Source organism: Carcharodon carcharias, chromosome 11 (genome assembly GCF_017639515.1).
Source record: "Carcharodon carcharias isolate sCarCar2 chromosome 11, sCarCar2.pri, whole genome shotgun sequence".
Classification (NCBI taxonomy): domain Eukaryota; kingdom Metazoa; phylum Chordata; class Chondrichthyes; order Lamniformes; family Lamnidae; genus Carcharodon; species Carcharodon carcharias.
Window position 1 is genome coordinate 24269838 of NC_054477.1, and position 23273 is coordinate 24293110.

Below are 23273 nucleotides of genomic sequence, written 5' to 3' on the forward strand. Positions count from 1 at the left end.
TTGGATAGGCTGGGGATTTTTTCCTTGGAGCAGAGAAGGCTAAGGGGGAACCTAATTGAAGTGTACAAAATTATGAGGGGCATTGATAGGGTAGATAGCAAGAAACCTTTCCCTTTAGTGGAGGGGTCAATAATCAGGAGACATAGATTTAAGGTAAGGGGGCAGGAGGTTTAGAGGGGATTTGGGGAAACTTTTTTTCACCCAGAAGGTGGGGCGGTATCTGGAACTATCTGCCTCAAAGGGTGGCAGAGGCGGGAACCCTCAACATTTAATAAACCTTTCGATGAATATTTGAAACACCATAGCATACAATGGTACGTGTTGGAAAATGAGATTAGAGTAAATAGGTGTGGACACGTTAGGCCAAAGGGCCTCTTTCCATGCTGTAAATTCTATGACTATGACACCATGACGGATCCCATGGATTGCTCAGCAGCCCACTCAAAAGTCAGTGACCATGGAGTCACAAAATTTCGTTAAAACTTTTTCTTATGAGAGATTTAAACTCTTTCACTTTTGATGATCTACCCTCTCAATTCCCTCGAAGGCCGCTCCAATTCGGAGTCACTTGATGACTGCTCGCCTCCTGATGGTTCAGTATCTCCACCTGAGATTCTGTTTCACAAAACTGCTGTCCCACTGCTAATTACTGGTACACCTCCTGGTCTTTTGCAGACTGCTGGCTTCACTAAGCTGGCACTGCCCCTGGGTTTCCCGAACTCCAATCCCTGGCTGTACTGGGCTATAATTAGCTCCCAGGGCTTCTCTGTGAGCTGTAAACCGTTTACGGCCCAAACTGCAACCAACCTCCCTCTCCCAACAAACCAGAGGGCCTTCTTTAAGGTCCACCCATGCCCTCGATGACGTAGCTTTTCAGAGTTCATTGAATGCTTTCAAACTAATTTAGCTCTAACACTCAAAACAAAACATCTCTCTGGTTTGCACTTCTTTGCAAGCAGTGTAGACATCACCTCACCAGAATTCCAGCTAAGTAAGCACACCTGCTGTTTTATGGCACCTTCTCTTCTATTCTTACTCCATTAAACAAACATTGGTAATCCTCGAAACTGCAGTCATCTTTCAGGTGTTCTGGCAATCTCTAAAGACCAGCATTTTAGTTACCTTCCCTTCACAACAATAATCTTCCCAGAACTAAACATTACCTCCAAAATATTAACATGAACCATAAACTAAATATTTATAACACAGAATGCATAACTTTTTGTTGAACCAAAGAATTAAAGCAGACAGCAGAGATAAAAACAAAAAAACTGCGGATGCTGGAAATCCAAAACAAAAACAGAAGCAGACAGCATGTTGATGTACAAGTTAGACAGTAAATGTATGCTAAAATTAAATGAGTTTTAAACAGTGGCAAAGTACAATATTTTTGCAGTCGTGCATAATGAAGCATAGAATAAATGAAGGACATTTGATCTATAAAGTCTGCTCAAATATTTCATCACTTTATTTGAAATACTGACAAAGTATTTGAAGTGTGAGAGAGAATGTTACCTTGAGTGCCTCATTTATTGAATTTACATTTCCTTTTATAGCCAAATGCTGTCCGCAGTTTTACTACTACTGCAGCTTTGGGAAAACGGAACCAGAGAAACTGACAACGAAAGATCATCACAAGGCACCAGTGCACCACTTTTACCTCTTCTGCAGAGATTCCAGAGTATACAGTGCAGTAAAGATTTGCCAACAGCAGATGAAGAGGTACAGGTAGACTTGTGAAAGTTTTCAGTGACATTTCAGCCAAGTGTTTTACGCTTTTGTCTGGCACTGCTGGTATGAAATGCAAAGAACTCCGTGAACATTTGTGTGCATTTTTGAATGAAGATCACTGAGAATGTGATGATATCAAGCATGATTGTCCCTCCTCCTCACTCCCAGTCTTTGTTGATGGCTGAATGTATAGTTTGTTTAATTTCATTGACCAGTAGTTCAGAGCAACAAAATGTATCTATTTTGAACTTGCACTAAGGAAATCCTGGATTAAGAATTGTCTTTTAAATTATTAAATCCCAGGTTTAAGCATGGACACTGGAGAGTAGGACAAAAGCTGCAACTGGGGCATTGTGAGATTGGCGATAGAGCAAAAGGAATATTTATAAGCTTGATTGCCACAGCTTTTGTTTAAATATTAATTTAAAAAAGGAGAATAGAGGACATAGGCAACCAGCAACATGTTTTTTGGCTCAGGTACTTGCAAGTATCTTTTGGGACACACACTGCTGTGGATGATAAATTCAATCTGATGCTGATTTCAAGAAACACCAATTGCGGAATTCTAATGTTTGCAGTTTTTTTGTCTCTTACTTTTTTTCATCAGTTTTCATTTCTAGCTCCCAGATGAGCCAATCATAATTTTAGTTTTAGTTGTGAAGGTGTTGATATGGATTTTATAATGCCTTTCGGCAGTAGCACTTTATGTTAGTTGCCAGGAGTTGCAGCTATTGCATGACACTGACTGACCACAGATTTTCTTTTTCTAAGCAAATGGAGTTCTCTCCCATATCATTTTGCTCTGCTTGACAGCTTGATTGAAAATGGAGCAAATGAAAACACAGCCGTGGGAATTGAACCTAAGTGTGCAGTCCTGAGACTTGAGCTTTTAACTGTTGGGTGGTAAAGCAGCCCAAATAATTCCTAAGCCTTGAGTTACTTCATAAAGCTTCACCTTTCACCTTGGCGACGAATGCAGTAAAGATCACCTTTCCTGCTGTTCTGAGTTTATATGATGGCAGTGTAGGCCCCGGGGAGATTGAAGGTACAGTTTAAAAAAAAACTCATCCAGCATTTGGCACAAATTGGCAATTGAATTTGGAAACACCTTAAGAATGGGAATTCTGAGGGGGAGAAAATTTGCAGTAATGTTGTGGGCAATGCACTTACTTTTTGGCATATTAGATATATTAGGTTATTTTTACAGATTTATGCCACAGCTGGTTGTGCTATTCACGGTCTGGAAGTGCTTGTTAATGATTTTTTTTAAAAGAGAAAAGTGCTCTTTTGCCCAGGATTGATGTTGCACCTTGATCTTCAGCTGCCTCCCAAAAAGTTGGGTGTTTTTGTTTGAGTACTTCAACACCTTGTAACATTTGGAATGTAAGCTATGATGTTCCGTTAAAACACTTGTTTCTTTTTAAAGTACACAATTTGGATTAATGAGAACTTATGATTCCAAATGAAGCTTTGAGGTAGCCGGTTAACGAGGTGAAACTTCATTGCTGTGTTTTCTGCCTCAGCCACCTAATAATTCTCTTGCATTTAAAAAAAATTCTTGTTCTCTGTTATAAAACTCGTGCACTTACTTACATATAAAGAGATATATATGAGTGTAGGTGTTATGGGCTTGTATATGGCGTCTTTTTTTAGACCACTCAACCACTGGAACTGTTTGCTTTTACGTATTTTGTGCCATCCTTTTAAAATTTTAACATGCTTCCTTGTAATAATGATAAAAAATCCAATTTTTTATAAATCTTTCTTCCTATTTGTTTTTCTTCAAACCAGGCAGCATCCTTGTGAATCTGTGTTGCACTAAGCCCTCATTCATGGGCTTCACACTGTAATAAGCCCAAAACTACATGCGGCACTCTAACTCAAGTCAGATGAAGCCTCTAAGTTCAGCATTACCTCTTGGCTTTATCTTCTATATCTCCTGCTAAACCTAGAATACCATTAACATTTTTATAGCATTATCAACGCTTTAATATCCTGAGAACCTGTGCCCTCAAATCATTCTGCTTATTCGGAGTATGAGGACTGCTATTATTTTAGTAAATTTGCATTATCTCGCATTCAACAAATTCGCCAATGTCAAATTCATCTACCACTTTTTAGCCCATTCTTTATTATTATTCCTTTTCAGCTTTATTTAGTTTGTTGAATAATTAACTATACCCCTTATTCTAGTATCAACTATAAATTTTGACACCACTTCATTTAGGCCTATATGCAACTCATTGGTGTTCACAGTGAACAGACTAGGCCCCAGAACTGATCCCTGTGGGACATCACCGTTTCTGAACTACCCTGAGAAATGGCCTTTAACTCCTACTCTGTTTTTCCCTTTTGAAACAATTTTTAAATTCAGTTTTCTATCCTTTCATTAATTTAATACACCTTTATTCTTCTTTAGTAATCTCACATGTGGCAACTTGTCAAAGGCTTTCCTAATGTCAATGCCCACTACATTGGTTGCATTTTCCTAGCTACCATACTTGTTAGCTTTTGGAAGAATTCGAAGACTGTGATTAATCATTTTGAAATCCGTACTGCCTACTTCTAACTATTGTTTATTTATCATTTTAGAGACTCAAATATTTTATCTGCCATATGCATTAAACTAATGGGTTTATAATTATCCAATGGGGTTCATCTTCCTTTTTCTAAATAGACAGTACATTGGCCACACTCTCTGCCTGTGATTCACAGCAACTCTCAAAAGAGCCTGAGATACAATATCTAGGACTGCTGCAATTTCCTTCCTGAGGACCATGGGAGATAACCTGCTGACCCTCAGTGTTTTGTTTTCTTTAGCCTAACCAGCCTACCTAAAACTTCTAGTCATTCAGAATATTATTTCTCAGCCCACTGACAGCCACTTCTGGATTCATCTTTTCTCTAATATCCTTCACATTTAGTAAAAAATGATGCAAAATACTTAAATACTTTCACTATTTTAAAAAATCATTTACAAATTGACAATCCTCTCTCCTCAAATGTCCAATCTCACTTTTGAAATTCTCTTGTTACTGGTAAACTTATAAAATGCCCTACTCTTCCTTTTGATTTAAAGAAAAATGTTTCCTCCTGTTCCCTCTTAAACTTCTTATTAAAGCATATTATGTGGGTTTTTGGGGGGTTATTATTCCTTACAGCCCTTTTCAATATTAATTGGTGTCTAAACTCTTTAGCTATCCACAGCTTCATAAAGACTACTAGACTTCTTTTGGGTTGGGGAAGAGTTTACTCATTTTGTATCTTCACAGTCTCCCACTGTTGGGGTACAGTACTAGTGTCAGTATCTCCTTCCATGTAAACTAGCTTGCTCCTCATTTAAGATTTGCTTTGATAGTGACTTATTCCCTTTCTAATTGGATCTGAAAGTTTTTTTCTACTGTGGTCACCACTCCCAAAGATGCTTAGGGACATATTTAGGTCATCTCCTGGTATAGTTTATTGCCCAGAACAAATTCCAGCATCACCTGATGAAAGTTCCTCATCACATTTTAGGAATTCTGTTCTCATTTCTCCATTTAACGCTCTGGTTTTATGAGCTTGTTGTAAACTTAGTGTAAATGTAGTTTTGTACTTTTATCAGTTCAAACTAATTGCTCGTTATGTGCTTACTATTGAAAAATCATGAACTAAATGGAATATTTTTGCTTTTTTCTACTAGATATTGGGAAATCCTTTGAGTCCAAATGAATGTTTTTTGAGGTACCTTACTTTACCCCAAGATAATGATTTGGCCATAGATCTACGGCAGACAGCAGTTGTGATTATGGCTCACCTGGACCGTTTGGCAACTCCCTGCATGCCACCACAGTGTAGCTCTCCTCCATCTCAAAAGGTAAAATATGTATATATAACTTCAAAAGTCTCAACCAACTTGTTTAGAAACATCCACTTCAAATTATTTGTAATACATTCTGCAATCCAATCTAATCCAAGTTTGCATACTAAATATTAGGAAATTATATTGCTTGGAACACGGGTATTGGAAGACATCGTTTGCTACTTTCATTTGTGTCCATTTCTCTCATTGATGCTCCTTCTTTAAGAGGCTGCAAGAATGGCTTATGTGAAAAAAATACCTCTCACTGCGTAAGTAGTGATGCCCCAAGTTGAAGCTAAAGGCTTGTTAGTGCAGATTAGAGAGGACTTTTCCCCCATGTCTTAAGTTGCTAAATGTTTTGAGTTGGCATTAGATATTCTGTTGGGTTCAGCAGTGTAAATCATACCCAAATATTTCTTGCAATCTTAAAAATGAATAAGAGGATGCGTTACCATGGTGGAGGAATCCATGAATGCGGAACTCCTGCTGAATTTATCTGCAGTGATTAATTTTTTTTAGCTTTCTTTCGTTCCTGGCAGCTGGCCAGCCAGAAAGTTAAAGTGAAATGATGGAAAAATAAGAATCCACATTTTAATATAAACTAACTTCAGATTGAACTTGGGTAAATACACCACATATTGAGCTTGCAGTTAGTAGTAGAGGTCCCAACTCTGGTTGGACGTACCCCTGATGGTTTAATCAAATAATCTTTTTTCGCTAACCATCGCATCGTAGCCTCTCATTGCCATCCCTGGATAGAACATTTCTTTTTATAGCCCTATGATATTTCTCTTGAGGTGCTTGCAGTAATGTCCTGGAGGTTAATCTTCAATTCCAGAGCACCCGTGGAGAGTTTGCAACCCTAAGCACCATTCCATTCCTTGAGTGTACTCCTGGTTTCAGGATCAGCTCTGTGACCTGTCTGAAGTTGTGGCTCTCATTGAAGTAGACAGAACAGCTCAAGGTTGCGGCCAGCTCCTTGTTGAAGAAGTCTGCAACATATCTGGAGGGAGAGCTGAACATTGAGTCTGCACAAGAAATGCTGTAAACATGCAGCAAGTGAGTCAGCATCTGTGGAGAGAAAACGCAGGTTGACATTTCTGATGGAGCTCCTTTCCTCCCAGCATTTGCAGTTTTTTGCTTTTTATTAAAATATTTCTGCAACTTTTTAGGCCAAGTTCTCCTATCAGGTATTGCTTCCTCTTTTAACTTTAGCTAGAATTTGTGAAGAAATGCGAGTAATAACCTTTCCCTGAAGATGCTTTTACATTGAAAAGGCTTCTTTTCTGTTGATTTTTGTGGTAGGGATCTTTGCAAGAAGTTCTTGGCTGGGGGCTGCTTGGTTGGAGAAGTCAAACAACGGTGATTTGCCCCATTCAATGTGAAGGTATTGCTAATCTTGGAGTGATGCAGATTGCTTGTGCTGAGAAATGCTTTATTATTCTTTCGAGGAATGGAAGGGTTTACATGCAAGCATACAGCAGCGATACACTGGTATGTTATGGTTTTTCTTTTTTTCACTATTGAGTACTGGTTTTGACATTTGCTTAAGTTTGCTGTGGCATTCAGATGATACATCACCCTTCATCTTTATTTTGGAGTGTAAGTTTAATGTGCTATAATCACAGCTACTGAAAATAATTCCTGTGGAATATTTGTCTAAGAAAGCTTTGTATGGTTTATTTTGGTGGGGGTGTTTTTTGTGTATCTTGTTTTGTCACAAAAAAATTATAACCATTGCAGCCGCTTTCATCGTATTTATTGTGAATTGGCCAGGCAAAATTCAAGGAATGCAATTTTTTTGTTAAAGGATGGACTTGAATTATATAGCACCTTTCTAGTCCTCATAGCTAATGAGTTACTTTATTTTAAATGTAGCCACTTTTTTTTCTAAAGGCAAGTGTAATATACCACATCACAAGGTCCCACACACAGCAAATGAGAGAAATTACCAATTATTGCTGAAAGAAGAGGCATGTCTAAGCTTTTTGTCTTGCACTCATCAGGACATTCCCAAGAATACCAATATAAGGGGGAAAACAACAATTTATACTGTATGAAGAGAGTGCCAATCGATCAGCAGGTGGTGTTGCCATGGACAATGCACCACTGATGGTGACTGACAGTTAATTGCCAAGCATTTTTTGAAATTTAAACCAGGCAGCTTGACTCTGCTTGGTCAAGGCATTGTTCTGAGGAATGAGTCAGCGAATGGCTGTCACTTATTTTGTTAGGCTGAAACAGGCGTAATGTATACGAACAAGGAGCAGGAGTCGGCCATTCAGCCCTTTGAGGCTGGTCCGCCATTTAATAACATCATGGCTGATATAGTAATCTGAAATCTGCACTCCACTTGCCACCAGAACCTATGACCCCCTTGCTCACCAAGAATCTATGCACCTCTGCCTTAAAAATATTTAAAGATTTTGCTTCCACCACCTTTCCAGAAAGAGTTCCAAAGATTTGCAACCTTCTGAGTGAAAAGATTTCGCCTCAGCTCTGTTTTAAATGGGTGACCCCTTATTTTTAGAGTGACCCCCTAGTTCTAATTTTTCCACAAGAGGAAACATCCTTTCCACATTCACCTTGCCAACACCCCTCAGGCTCTTCTGTTTCAATCAAGTCACCTCTTATTCTTCTAAACTCCAGCAGATACAAGCCTAGCCTAGTCTGTCCAACCTTTCCTCGTAAGACAACCCACTTATTCCAGGTATTAGTCTGGTAAACCTTGTCTGAACTGCTTCCAACATGTTTACATCCTTCCTTAAATAAGGTGACCAATACTGTACACAGCATTCCAAATGTGGTCTCACTTGTGCCCTGTACAACTGAAGCATAACCTCCCTACTTTTGTACTCAATTCCCCTCGCAATGAATGATAACATTCTATTCACTTTCCTAACTAATTGCTGTGCTTGCATGCTAGTCTTTGTGGTGTATGTACATATTCCTTCTGTCTCCAAATAACAGGGCCCCATGTATTAATATATGTAGCTTCCAAAACACACACAAGCACCACATTGTGACTCACTCTGTAATACCTGAACAACCCCTTCATCCCGGCACTGCTGAGTGAATCTTCTCTGAACCATTTCCAATGCAAGGATATCCTTCCTTAAGTAAACAAAACTGTACACAGTATGGTACTTGAGTATTGTTTACACTCATCAGGACACTTCAAGAATACCAATATAAGGGAAAACAGCAACTTGTACACGCGATGACTAGGCCAGTATTTATTGTCCATCCCTAATTGCCCTTGTTCAGAGGGTATTCAACCACATTATTGTGGATCTGGAGTCACATGTAAGCCAGACCAGGTAAGGACAGCAGGTTTCTTTAGGACTAAGGAACCAGATGGGTTTTTGTGACCAATCAGCAATTGTTTCATTAGACTTTTAATTCCAGATTTTTATTGAATTCAGATTCTACCATCTGCCATGGTGGGATTTGAACCCAGGTCCTCAGAGCATTATTGTGGGTCTCTGGATTACCAGCCCAGTGACAGTACTACTATGCCACTGCCTCCCCATGTATGTGATTAGTTGGCAAGTGTTAATCTTTTGCAATATTGTTATCCATGCAGCTTTACCCTATCATGGACTAATGGGCGTATGGTGTTTGGGTTTGGTTTGCTTTTTAAAAATACATTGGTATGCTTGCTTCAAGAAAGGACTTGTTTAAATCATGTTTAAGAGTTACTGAGATGGTCATAATTTCTCTTTTTTTAAACAGGCACCTCAGTTGGTTCAAGGACTTGCCTCAAGGAACATTGTAAAAATTGCAGCACACCCCGATGGTCAACATTTTTTGGCTTTGTCTGCAGCTGGGGAGGTATTCTCTTGGGGCTGTGGTGATGGTGGAAGACTTGGCCATGGAGATACTGTGTATGTATTAGAAAACTTTTTAATTACTGCAATACAACTGCAGTGAATAACTGAATAGGTGTTGTGAAAGAAGTTGAAAAGACCTAAAATGATTGTGTTTGATAGTATTCATTAGTATGAATTTGTGTGCTCACCATAGTGAACAATGTTCATGCTAGGCAATGTTACTCTTAATGAATTTTTGAACACGGTGCCAACATTTGTCAACCACAGCAGAAGATGCTAAGTGTAACAACTTCTATTCTATGCCAACAATGTACACCAGCTGCAGTTTTTGCTGTACAAGAGAGACATCATACTGTTTTCAATACCATCAATTCTGTGTTCTCTCTGATATTGCCAACTTGATGCCAAATATGGGACATTTTTGTGCTTTTAACCTGTAACTACTAAAAACTGTCATAAGACTAGAAAAGTTTGTGTAGGTTATTTAATGCTTAGCAAAGAGGAAATATTGGGTCAGAAGAGGAAATATTGGGTCAGAACTTCAGAGAAATGGCAATCACAGCTGCAATATCTTTTCCACTAGCCCAGGCCATAACAACTTTTAAACATTAGGATTGCTTGAAAAGTCAAGTCGGCCCATTATTACTGTGATACCATCTAGCCATGTAAACTCTATACATTTTAACTTTACATTAAACTTGCCCTCCTCTGGTAACTCCATCATGTTAAAAGGATCCAAGCTGGTTGGTAAAGCCGAAACCAAGACACAGGGCTTTTCTTTATTGAGATTATTGACTTGTTCAGTCTCTCAGCTCTCCCCCCACACGCTATGTCCCAGCTATCCCCTATTAATATGCACTGAAAGACAATGCCCATCACGTGTTTCTCTTAACTGTAACAACGTAATTGACATTAACAAATCTTAACAATGTAATTGATAGGACATTGGCAATCCATACATTTCCTGACCTGGTATGGAGCTTGATATTCTCTTTTCAAATTTCTGTCAATGGTGGTTTAATGATTGCTGTTGAATGAAGTGAAGTCCCTTCCTCTTTAAACCTAAGATGAACTGGAAGCCCTATCTACTGTTTTGCATGTCGTGTCAGAATTAAACACTACCAAGCCAGGCATTGTGCATAGCTCCATGTATTATTAAAAATGTATTGCATTCCAGAGAGCATGAACAGTTTTATCTATATAGCCAGATTTCAAATCTTTAAAATGTTCAGATGCTAGATAATGGATTAGAAGATTTGTCAACATAAGAGTGTGTTGGAACAAAAAGCCTAAAATTAAGCTTGGATCTGGAGGTGAAAAATTACCAGTACATTAATTTTGTTATTTAGTTGTGTCCAAGAACATAAAATTATACAGGAAATCTTTGCAAAGTGTGCTCTTTTATACTTTTTTACTTTCACTGAGAGATGTCAATATTTGGTCTGTCCTGCTATGCTAATTTATGTGACACGAATATACCTCATTTATTTAAAGACTTTCTAAATAACCATAATCCATATTTATGAAATAACTTTTGCAGAAGGTTGTAAAAATTAATTTTGTTTTATTATTTTTTGTGTGTTTTCAACAGATCCCTTGAAGAGCCAAAAATGGTGGCTGCCTTGTCAGGGAAGCAAGTGGGAAAGCATGTTGTTCATGTGGCCTGTGGAAGCACCTACAGTGCAGCTATAACCTCAGAAGGAGAACTGTATACATGGGGAAGAGGAAACTATGGTCGACTTGGACATGGTATTGATGCAATTTGTCTGCCAGAAATGTTATCCTAATTGTGACAGATATGAAACATATTTCCCCTTTTAGACCTTGGATATTGCAAAAGGCAGTGTTGTGATTTGCACAGAACTGTGCCAATTACTGTAATTGCCCAAAACAAAAATTTGATTTAGATAGTTCTAAATTCCGAATAATATTCCCAGATGTTGAATACCTTGAGATAAATTCTCTTTATTTGTCAGAGGAGTAAATGTTTTTGAAGACTTGATTCTTTTCAAGATTTATCTTCTATGAGCTGTGAGTAAGCCTGATAATTGCATCTGTCAACCTTGTTATTTCTGATTTTTGTAAATCCCTGTATTGTGATGTACCTAAGAAGACTGATAATCTTGGGGAAGATTTCCTGTTGACTGTTGGTGACATATTGTAAATACTTTTTGTACATGTGTTTGATTTTGCTGGAACAGGAAGGATCTGTACTGTTGAGACGGTCTCCACCTGAACTGATCTGGGACCAATGTTCTAGCGAAAAGGGTAAATAGGGTGGTCAACAGGACTTTAAACTAGAAAGTGGGGGGAAGGGAAGGGTAAAACTCCAAGAAGTATGACTAATGGGAAACAAAGCAGCTGGTTAGCATGTAGGGGAGTGGATTCAACTTCCTGGAAAATTATGAAAAAACTGAAAAGAAAGGAGAGCCCAGGAGAGGCTATTAAAGTCTCCAGAACACAGAATAGGACAGTGTGTTTGGAAAAGGCTAGGAATCTAACTTTAAGCACATCAGATAAAGGGACGACAATGAGAAAGGGGATGGGAAATACAGGACTGAAGGTGTTGTATCTGAATGCATGCAGTATACGAAATAAGGTAAATGAGCTTGTGGCGCAGATTGAAATTGGCAGGTATGATGTGGTGGGTATCACGGAGACATGGCTGCAAGGGGATCAGGACTGGGAGCTAAATATCCAAGGATATACATCCTATCGAAAAGATAGGTAGGTTGGCAGAGGGGGTGGGGTTGCTTTGTTAGTAAGAAATGAAATTAAATCGATAGCAAGAAATGATGTAGGGTCAGATGATGTAGAATCTGTGTGGATAGAGTTGAGGAACCACAAAGGTAAAAAAACCATAATGGGAGTTATGTATAGGCCTCCGAACAGTAGTCAGGATGTGGGGCACAAGATACACCAGGAGATAGAAAAAGTGTGTAAGAAAGGAAAGGCTACAGTGATCATGGGGGATTTCATTATGCAGGTAGACTGGGAAAATCAGGTTGGTAGTGGATCCCAAGAAAAGGAATTTGTGGAATGTCTACAAGATGGCTTTCTGGAGCAGCTTGTGGTGGAGCCCACTAGGGAACAGGCAATTCTAGATTTAGTGATGTGTAATGAGGCAGATTTGATAAGGGAGCTTAAGGTGAATGAACCCTCAGGAGGAAGTGACTATAATATGATAGATATTGGAGAGGAAAAAGCTGGAATTAGATGTAACGGTATTACAGCTGAATAAAGGCAACTACAGAGGCATGAGGGAGGAGCTGGCCAGAATTGACTGGGAGATGAGCCTAGCAGGAAAGACAGTGGAACAGCAATGGCAGGAGTTTCTGGGAGTAATTTGGGAGACACAGCAAAAATTCATCCCTAGGAAGAAGAAGCATACTAAAGGGAGGACGAGGCAACCATGGCTGACAAGGGAAGTCAGGGACAGCATAAAAGCTAAAGAGAAAGCATACAATGCGGCGAAGAGCAGTGGGAAACGGGATTGGGAAGCCTACAAAGACCAACAGAGGACAACTAAGAAAGAAATAAGGAAGGAGAAGATTAAATATGAGTGTAAACTAGCCAGTAATATAAAAGAAGATTGCAAGAGTTTTTTTAGATATATAAAGGGTAAGAGAGAGGCAAAAGTGGACATTGGGCCGCTGGAATATGACGGGGAATAGCAGTGGGGAACAAAAATGTGGTGGAGGAACTGAATAGGTACTTTACATCAGTCTTCATAGTGGAGGACATGAGTAACATCTCCAAAGTTCAAGAGAGTCGGGGGGCAGAGGTGAGTATGGTGGCCAATACCAAGGAGAAGGTGCTAGGAAAACTGAAAGGTCTGAAGGTGGATAAATCAGCTGGACCAGATGGATTACACCCCAGAGCTCTGAAGGAGATAGCTGAAGAGATAGTGGAGGTGTTAGTAGTGATCTTTCAGGAATCACTGGAGTCAGGGAGGGTCCCAGAGGACTGGAAAATCACTAATGTAACCCCCCTGTTTAAGAAGGTAGTGAGGCAAAAGACGGGAAATTACAGGTCGATTAGCCTGACCTCAGTCGTTGGTAAGATTTTAGAGTCCATTATTAAGGATGAGATTTCAGAATACTTGGAAGTGTGTGGTAAAATAGGGCAAAGTCAGCATGGTTTCATCAAGGGATCTCATGCCTGACAAATCTGTTAGAATTCTTTGAGGAGGTAACAAGCAGGTTAGACAAAAGAGAGCCAATGGATGTTATCTACTTGGACTTCCAGAAGGCCTTTGACAAGGTGCCGCACAGGAGGCTGCTCAGTAAGATAAGAGCCCATGGTGTTAGAGGCAAGGTACTAGTATGGATAGAAGATTTGCTGTCTGGCAGGAGGCAGAGAGTGGGGATAAGGTGGTCCTTCTCAGGATGGCGGCCGGTGACTAGTGGAGTTCCGCAGGAGTCAGTGTTGGGACCACAACTTTTCACTTTATACATTAATGATCTAGATGAAGGAACTGAAGGCATCCTGGCTAAGTTTTCAGATGGTACAAAGATAGGTGGAGGGACAGGTAGTATTGAGGAGGCGGGGAGGCTGCAGAAGGATTTGGACAGGTTGGGAGAATTGGCAAAGAAGTGGCAGATGGAATACAACGTGGGCAAATGTGAGGTTGTACACTTTGGTAGGAAGAGTAGAGGCATAGACTGTTTTCTAAATGGGGAGAGAATTCAGAAATCTGGAGTGCAAATGGACTTGGGAGTCCTAGTCCAGGATTGTCTTAAGGTTAACTTGCAGGTTGAGTCGGTAGTTAGGAAGGCAAATGCAATGTTGGCATTTATTTCGAGAGGACCAGAGTATAAAAGCAGGGGTGTGCTGCTGAGGCTTTATAAGACTCTGGTCAGACCACATTTAGAATATTGTGAACAATTTCGGGTCCCGTATCTCAGGAAGGATGTGCTGGCCCTGGAGAGGGTCCAGAGGAGGTTCACGAGAATGATCCCAGGAATGAACGGCTTAACATATGAGGAACATTTGAGGACTCTGGGCCTATACTTGATGGAGTTTAGAAGGATGCGGGGGGATCTGATTGAAACTTACAGAATACTGGATAGAGTGGACATGGGGAAGATGTTTCCATTTGTAGGAGAGACTAGGACCCGAGGGCACAGCTTCAGAGTAAAGGGAAGACCTTTTAGAACTGAGTTGAGGAGAAACGTCTTTAGCCAGAGAGTGGTGAATCTATGGAATTCATTGCCACAGAAGGCTGTTGAGGCCAGGTCATTGAGTGTATTTAAGACGGAGATAGATAGGTTCTTGATTGGTAAGGGGATCAAAGGTTATGGGGAGAAGGCGGGAGAATGGGGTTAAGAAACTTATCAGCCATGATTGAATGGCGGAGCAGACCCGATGGGCCGAATGGCCTAATTTCTGCTCCTATGTCTTATGGTCTTATGGTCTAAGTAATGCCTGATGGAAATCTCAGCTCTTCATCTTTACATTTACATCAACTCCTGGAAAAATGGTGAATAAGGAAGAGTTTAATAAGCATGTGCTGGCTCTCAGCTCTCAGTTCTTTAATTGCCTAAACAGAGTCGATTAAAAATGCTTACATTACATTTCACATAATTGGAAAGATCATCTTAATAAATATGTTTATAAATAAGTTTATGGTTTTTTTCTACACTTGGTGAATAAGAAATATCTACCTCATTTTATGAAATATTATTTTTAACACGCCCTCCATTTTTTGTAATTTCTGCTGTTAACTAGAAAAGACAAAATATGTAAGTGTTCAATTTTTTAAACTTAGACTTGACTATCTCTGTCTTTCCAGGGTCCAGTGAAGATCAGACCACACCCCTGCTGGTGACTGGATTGAAAGGGTTGAAAATTATTGATGTTGCTTGTGGCAGTGGGGATGCCCAGACACTAGCAGTGGCTGAGAATGGTAAATAATAAGGATTAATTTGCAGCACAGTCCAAGTTAAACCACAACTATAGTACATAAAGCCATAGCAGCATGAGAGAAAAGTCTTAAAAGGCAAATTCAAAGCTGATGTCACAATTGAAGCACTTTTTCATGGAGAGGGTGATTACTAATGGCCTTCTGGCTGCGGTAGTGGAAGCCAAAAGACTAGACTTATTCGAAAGAAAGTTTGATGCTGTGATAGGATCGTGGATTTCTGTAAAAAAGATAGGCTGAATGTCGTCCTCAGGTGTACTGATCTTTGATGCCTCAGCTTTAATCTGTACAAATGAGGAGGAGAATGTTTTAATGGTTAACTTGTCTAATATAAAATATTTCATGGAGGGTTTATTGAGGGAAGTAATTGTGATTGTTCTCGTACGTGGTGATATGAGGGGAGGTCTGGAATCAGCTGGTTTGACTGCCATCTTACTTCAAAGTTGTATAAAATGCATGATGACCAACAGTTAAAAAGGAAAAAATATGTAAGGGAGCCTTGCCTTCAGAAATATGTTTTGTGAGCATTAAGATTTGGGGGAGCCGTGGCTGGGAATGGCACGAACGGCTTAATTGGAACAGTTCGGGTGTGGTGGCACAGTGGCTGTTTTACTGGACTAGCAATCTAAAGGCCTGGACTAATAATCCAGCGATGATAGTTCACATCCTATCATGGCAGCTGGGGATTTTAGTTTTTATTTAATTAAGTGAATTTATCATCAGTTCAGGTTCTCTAATGCTCTTTGGAGAAGGAAATCTGCCATGCTTACCTTGCCTTGGCATGGCCTATATGTGACTCCAGACAAAAAAAACCAGTAACTGTCTTCTAGTTTAGCCACTTAGTTTGCCACCATCCCCCAAAGGCTAATTCTCAATGGATGGTCAATAAATTGTCAATGAATTATTGGTACTTTAAAGCTTGTGTCCGTGCGTGTGTGTGTAATTTAATTCGACTAGAAATGGTTAGACTGCAAGGTTTAAATTTTCAAGGAAGTGATGTGTAAAACAGTCATTTGAAATGGAGATGAATAGAGCTTGCGTGAGGTCAGCAGATGTGGTGTGAATGAAATTTGCAGTTTTAGATAAGTGGAGAAGTGTTCAATTTTCAAAGGAACATAGAAAATGTTTACAACTGGCAAGATAAGTAAGGCAAGGTTATTATGTTGATTTTCCCTGTAAGTACTGGCTATAGTGAGAACGTGAAAGACTTTTATATTCTGTGAAAAGTAACTTGTAAAGACAAGTTGAAACAATAAGATTTACAGATCAAAAAGGGAGGAATATATTTAAAGAAGGATGGAAGGCTGTGTGAGATATTGAAAGGTGATTGTGTTAAACAGGCTGTTGGGGCAAAGCCTCTAGCTATCCTGAAGATATTTGCTGTTCCAGTAACCAAAATTGTGTTAAAAGCCTTTGGAAGTCATTATCTAGTGGGTGCTTGTGGTAACTTTGCTGGATGACTTTATAGAGTAAAAATCTATTTTAGATTGTTGCCTTAAAGGGGATGTATAGTTGGGAGCCTGGTTAGGTAGCAATTTTGGGAACTGTGATGACTGTGTAACTGTAATCTTGTGTGTGTTTAAGTTTTATTTCTTCTTTTGTTAATAAATGCTTTAATCTTTAAAATCTCTAAAGGTGGTAGTGGACTCATTACTTCAGATATCAGTGCACAAGCATTCTCGTGAAAAATACAAATTGCAAAATCGTTATGATAGCATGGCCAAGTTTTCCTTGTGGATTTGGTCGGCCTGGAAAATATCACCTGCTATATCATAATAAAACGCTCATCTCATGAATGAATTTACCAAAAAAAGAAAATTGAAGGGTTCTTTTGTAACTCGAGCCGCAGATATGACTATTTAGAGTGGGGTCTCATGAGGCAATATACTAAAGCAGCCTGTGCCCATATGCAGCAAAACCAGACAACGTTATGGCTTGGGCTGGTAAGTTGCAAGTGACATTTGTGGCAGGCAACGACAATCTTCAACAAGAGAAAATCTAACCATCTCCCCTTGACATTCAATGGCGTTACCATTGCTGAATCCCCCACTATCATAATCCTTCGGGTTGCCATTGACTAGAAACTGAACTAGACCAATCATTGAAATACTGTGGCTTCAAGAGCAGGTAAGAGGCTAGGAATTCTGCGTTGAATTAGGAGTTTGATGGAATAATCTCCACTTGGCTGGATGAATGCTGCTCCAGCAATATTCAAGAATCTTGACACTATGACAAAGTAGCCTGCTTGATTGGCACACCATCCACTATAAACATTCACTCCGTCCACTACCAAAACACAGTGGCAGCCCTGTGTACCATCTACAGGATGCACTACAGCAACTCACCAAGGCTCCTTCAACAGCATTTTCCAATCCCACAGCCTCTACTGCTTAGAAGGGCAAGGGCAGCAGCTACATGGAAACACCACAACCTGCAAGTTCCCCTCCAAGTCACACAGCATCCTAACTTGGAACTATTTCGCCATTCCTTTACTGTCACTGGATCAAAATCCAGGAACTCCCTAACAGCACTGTGGGTGCACCTACATCACATTGACTGAGAAGGCAGGTCACCACCACCTTCTTGAGGGCAATTATGGATGGGAAATAAATGCTGGCCTAGTCAGCGACAAACACATCCTGTGAACAAATAAATTAAAAAAAAATATGTTGACCTACTAATTATGCTTGTACATTATGTATACTGGTTTCAGAAACTCTTTTTTGATTTTGAGGAAGTGTGCTGAATTAATTTTCTTTTGAAGGTTTGGTCGTTGCCTGGAGATGTACTTGTTAATGATATGATCTATTGTGTGCAATTGAATCCTTCTCATATTTTATCAGCAGTCTTGGCAAACAGGAGAAACTACTTATAAGAAAACATTTGAGACTGCGCTGTATCTCCTGTAGCGTTTATTATGTACTCTATTTCAGTGCTGTTATCCTTGTATAATAAAATTTAACTTTGAAATTTTTTTTGATGCTCCTTGAACAACTTCTTCTAAAAGGAAGGCATGTGAGCTTAATGTGTGCTTTTAATTTCTGTGCAGGCCAAGTATGGTCCTGGGGAGATGGTGACTATGGGAAATTGGGCAGAGGTGGCAGTGACGGCTGTAAAACCCCTAAGTTGATCGAAAAACTTCAAGATCTCGATATTATAAAAGTGCGCTGTGGCAGCCAGTTTTCAGTTGCAATTACAAAAGATGGACAGATTTACACCTGGGGAAAGGGTGATACCCAAAGACTTGGACATGGAACTGAAGAGCATGTGCGATATCCCAAATTATTGGAGTGTCTTCAGGGTTAGTACTGCTTAGCCTCAGCTCATCTGTTGAAATCCTCATTCATGCTTTCATTATCTCTAGATCTGACTATTTCAGTGGTCTCCTGGCTCTCCTCCCATCTTCCATCTTCTGCTGCTTGTATCATAACTTGCACCAAGTTTCAATCACCCCTGTTTTTGCTGACCTACATGAGCTCCCAGTCTGGCAATATCTTTTTTTGAACTCTAATCTTTATTTCCATGACCTCATCCCTCTTTATCTCAATGACTATCTCCAACCCTACAACCCTCTGAGACCTCTGCACTCCTCCAATTTTGACCTCTTGCACATTCTCAGTTGCTGTGCCTTCACCTGCCAGGGACCTTAGCTCTGGAATTGTGTTCCTCCAGCTTTCTGCTTCTTTCCTCCTTGAAAAATTGACTTCTTTGACCAAAGCTTTTGGTCACCTGTTCTAATATTTCCTTATGTGGCTTGGTGTCAATTTTGTTTAACAACATTCCTGTGTAGCTTCTTAGGCGGTTGTACAATGTTGAAGGCTATGTACATGCAACTTGCTCTTGTTACATAGAATTTTCTCAAAATTTGAAAATAAACTTGCATTCCTAATGGCTAAAGTGGACAAATTGGTGAGGAACTGAGCATGAAGAACCCAGGTTTGAGCCATGGTCTGTATTGAATTATCTAATCTCAGTGGTAGGTAGAGTTGGTATTAACAAGTTTGTGGGAGGGTCCTTGCTACTGATTGCTGTTCAGTAACTCCCTTTGGATTTGGGATAATACAAACATTTGGCTAAGGGAAAAATATCACCAATCAAAGAGCCTATAATTTCAGTGATGCATACAGAGTGTGACTGGGCAAGGTCAATGTGTTCAGGTTTGAAAATCACTCTTTTTGAGCGTAAAGAAATGTTGAAAGCAACTGTTCATGCAAGTAGGTAAATCCAGAAAAAAATTGTTCATTGAGCAATATTAAAATGTTAATTTGCTGAATTCGGCTTTAGCTAATGTTCAACAGACCGGGTAAGATAGAGGGGAAAATCTGTCAAGGTTGATTAGAAGACCAGCATAAGTCCCATTCTTCCCTCTAAGATGAATATAAATGATCCTGTGGTACCATTTGAAGAAGAGCAGGGGTGTTCTCCTGTTGGCCTAGTCAATAAGCATCCCTCAACCAATGCTAAATAGATTATCTAGTCATTTATTTTATTGATGTTTGTGGGACCTTGCCGTGTGTAATTTGGCCACCCATTTGCCTACATAATCATTGACTGTAATTTAAAAGTATTTAATTGGTCATGAAGTGCTTTGGGACATGTTGAGGTGCTATTTAAATGTAATTTATGTTTGTCATTCTATTTTCTTTAACTGAGAAAAATTCTGACTTTTTATTGCAACTGAATGTTGCCCTGACTGTTGCAGACAAGGGATTAAGCTAGGGATGTCCCTGATTATATAATTTAGTGGCATAATACATGGTTTATTTTCTTATTTAATAGAGAGGCATGCACATCAATCTGCTTTAATTTGTTAGCTCTTTGGCCCTCATGTCCATGAGTTTGGATCTAGCACAGGTGAAGGAACATTGTGCAGATCAACTGTATGTAAATTTCTCATTTATTTTCTAAATTAATGATTGCAACAGTTTTTGCAGAATACTTTTAATATAGCCTTTTTGTCTGTAAACTTTGGTGTGGTTTGATCTGGAGCATTTGTTCAGCATAGTATGTGCTGTGCATATTTTTGTTCTCTACTTGCTCAGTTTGGTAAGAAGTAGGGAAACACCTGGCATTGTGCGAGTTCATGATTCAGCTTTTGCAGCTCACTACAGAGCCTGGCAAGAAAAATTATTTGTAAACATTTAATCAGGCAACAGTTTGATTCACAGATTTGTACTTGAATTATTTGGACAAATATATATGTATTTATAATTTTCACATCTGTGAGCATATTTTCATTTTTGTGTCTTACCTAAGGTTTTCTTTTTAACTTATCAGGCATTGGGGGAAGGGTTTTTTGTGCCTTACCCTGAGCACATCTTCAGGGTTTTTAAGGTGTATTTGGAACTATATGTATATACGTAGGCCCTCTTCAGATGCTGAAAGATTTGTTTTGTGGATTATTTTTGTTTATTTGCAGGTAAAAAAGTAGTTGATGTAGCTGTTGGATCCACACACTGCATGGTACTGACTGAAGATGGTGAAGTTCATAGTTGGGGCAGCAATGATCAGTGTCAGCATTTTGATACCCTGAGGATAACTAAACCAGAGCCAGCTGCTCTGCCAGGCCTTGATACAAAGCACATCGTTGGGATTGCTTGTGGGGCTGCTCAGGTAAAATGTCATTAAATTCCAAATATACACCTGTCCCTGAGGTGATTTATTTTAAAATTTAAATTACACCCTATTTCATATTGGCAGTAGGACTTCAGTATTGGTGAGAGTATGACATTTTCAAGCAGTATTCACTTGAACTATGAGAAGAAACATCCATCAGTGTAGTTAATAAAATTGTTTCTGGAGACATTATATCACACTACATAACTCAAGAATGCAGTACAGTTAGCTTCAGGCTTCTTGAGTAGCGGTCATTGTGGGATCACTTTCAGGAGATGAATAATATCAGTTTTGTCTCAATCTTCCAGAATGTGCTTGATATAGGTATATATCCAAGCAAACGACATATCTTGGGAGAATGGGGAAAGTATAGGACTATAGTCTGTCTGACTGGTTCCAAAGAGCAAACAAAAAAGTCATTTTACCATGCTGTGAAATATTTAAGCAATTTTTCCTGAATCGTTTCCACACTTGCTATGCAGTCTATTCCACATGTTCACCACTTTCTGTGTAATGTAGTTAAACCTAATCCACCTGTGCTCTTTTTTTATATATAAGCTTGAGCCTATGACCCCTGATACAAGAGTTGGTGGCAATCTCAAACCTCTCAAGATTCAATTTATTTATTCCCCTAAAAAAATGGAATTCTTGCATGTTTTGAATTGATTTTAATATGATTTTTAGGTCAAGCTTTGTTAAGACTAATGGCAGGGATTTTTCGTAATACATTTTCACCCAATTTCAATGAAAAATTATGTTAATCATCAAGTTTTTTCTCTTCTTGCCGCTTACTTTCTCTTAAAGGTTTTGGTATTTGAGTTATACTTAGGTTGCATTTCCCAGACATTGTCTGAGTGGCCATCATTCTTGTGGCATCATTTCTTGGTGAATGTCAGTATGTTATTTGACTATAGAGAGCATTATACCTGAGCCTGACTTGTCCTCAGCTGATGTGCACACCCTCAGCTGGTTAGCTGCCAGTGATCAGCAGCATTGGCAAGTGTTTCAACACTTTCCAGCTCATGAATAATGAAGCTGCTTGTAGCTTTTTTTTTACAGGAAATACATGTCATTTACTCCTTTGGACTTCTCAACGAAAGAACCATGAGTGGTTTAAACCTTGAGTTGTAAGAATTAATTATAATTTATATATCAGTAAAATCACAGTGTTATAGCTGCGCAATTTGGCTTACGAATATATGAATTAGGATGCGGGAATAGGCCACTCAGCCTCTCGAACCTGCTCCGCCACCCAATAAGATCATGGCTGATCTGATTGTAACCTCAGCCCCACATTCCTATCTATCCCTGATACCTTTTCATCCGCTTGTAAATCAAGAATCTATCTACCTCTGCCTTAAAAATAGTCAAAGACTCTGCTTCCACTGTCTTTTGAGGAAGTGTTCCAAAGTCTCATGGCCCCCGAGAGAGAAAGTTTCTCCTCATCCCTATTTAAAATGAGTGACCTCTTATTTTTAAGCAGTGACCCAAAGTTTTAGATTCTTCCACAAGAGGAAATGTCCTCTCCACACTCACCCTGTCAAGACCCTTCAGGATCTTTTATGTTTCAATCAAGTCGCCTCTTACTCTTCTAAATTCCAGTGGATACAAGCCTAACCTGTCCAATCTCTTCTCATAAGACAACCTGCCTATTCCTGGTATTAGTCTGGTAAGCCTTTTCTGACCACCTAACGCATTTGCATCTTTCCTTAAATAAGGAGACCAACACTACACAGTACTTCAGATGTGGTCTCACCAATGCCTTGTACAATTGAAGCATAACTTTTGTCGTCAGTTCCCCTCACAATAAACGATAATATTCTAATTACTTGCTTTACCTGAATTCTAGCCTTTTGTGATTCATGCACTAGGATACCCAGATCCCTCTGAATCTCAGAGCTCTGCAATCTCTCAACATTTAGCTAATGAGCTTTTTTATTTTTTCCTGCCAAAATAGACAATTTCACATTTTCCCACATTATACTCCATTTGCCAGACCTTTACCCACTCACTTAACCTATCTTTGTAGTCTCCTTATGTTCTTTTCACAATTTACTTTCGTACCTATCTTTGTGTTGTCTGCAAATTTAGCAACCATATCTTCGGTCCCTTCATCCAAGTCATTTATATAAATTGTGAAAAGGTGAGGCCCCAGCACTGATTCCTGTGGCACACCACTTGCCAACCAGAAAAAGACCCATTTACCCCAACTTTCTGCTTCCTGTTAGCTAGCCAATCTTCTATCCATGCCAGTATGTTACTCATACATTAAGTGCTTTTATTTTCCGCAATAACCTTTGATGCGGCACCTTATAAAATGCCTTCTTGA

The 23273-nt window shown here is 39.3% G+C and overlaps 1 protein-coding gene across 8 annotated transcripts in view; it reads left to right on the forward strand.

Moving 5' to 3' along the window:
- Positions 1 to 23273, forward strand: part of herc2 (HECT and RLD domain containing E3 ubiquitin protein ligase 2) — a 255191-nt gene that overhangs the window by 63010 nt on the left and 168908 nt on the right. For 7 of the 8 annotated variants that reach the window (XM_041199292.1, XM_041199293.1, XM_041199297.1 and 4 more), the window contains exons 8-15: positions 1557 to 1728; positions 5414 to 5587; positions 6878 to 7066; positions 9308 to 9459; positions 10997 to 11154; positions 15200 to 15313; positions 18378 to 18629; positions 20748 to 20941. In XM_041199292.1, the coding sequence (XP_041055226.1) occupies positions 1557 to 1728; positions 5414 to 5587; positions 6878 to 7066; positions 9308 to 9459; positions 10997 to 11154; positions 15200 to 15313; positions 18378 to 18629; positions 20748 to 20941 (1405 nt within the window). The remainder of the gene's footprint in view (positions 1 to 1556; positions 1729 to 5413; positions 5588 to 6877; positions 7067 to 9307; positions 9460 to 10996; positions 11155 to 15199; positions 15314 to 18377; positions 18630 to 20747; positions 20942 to 23273) is intronic. The other variant, XM_041199294.1, reaches the window with a different exon arrangement.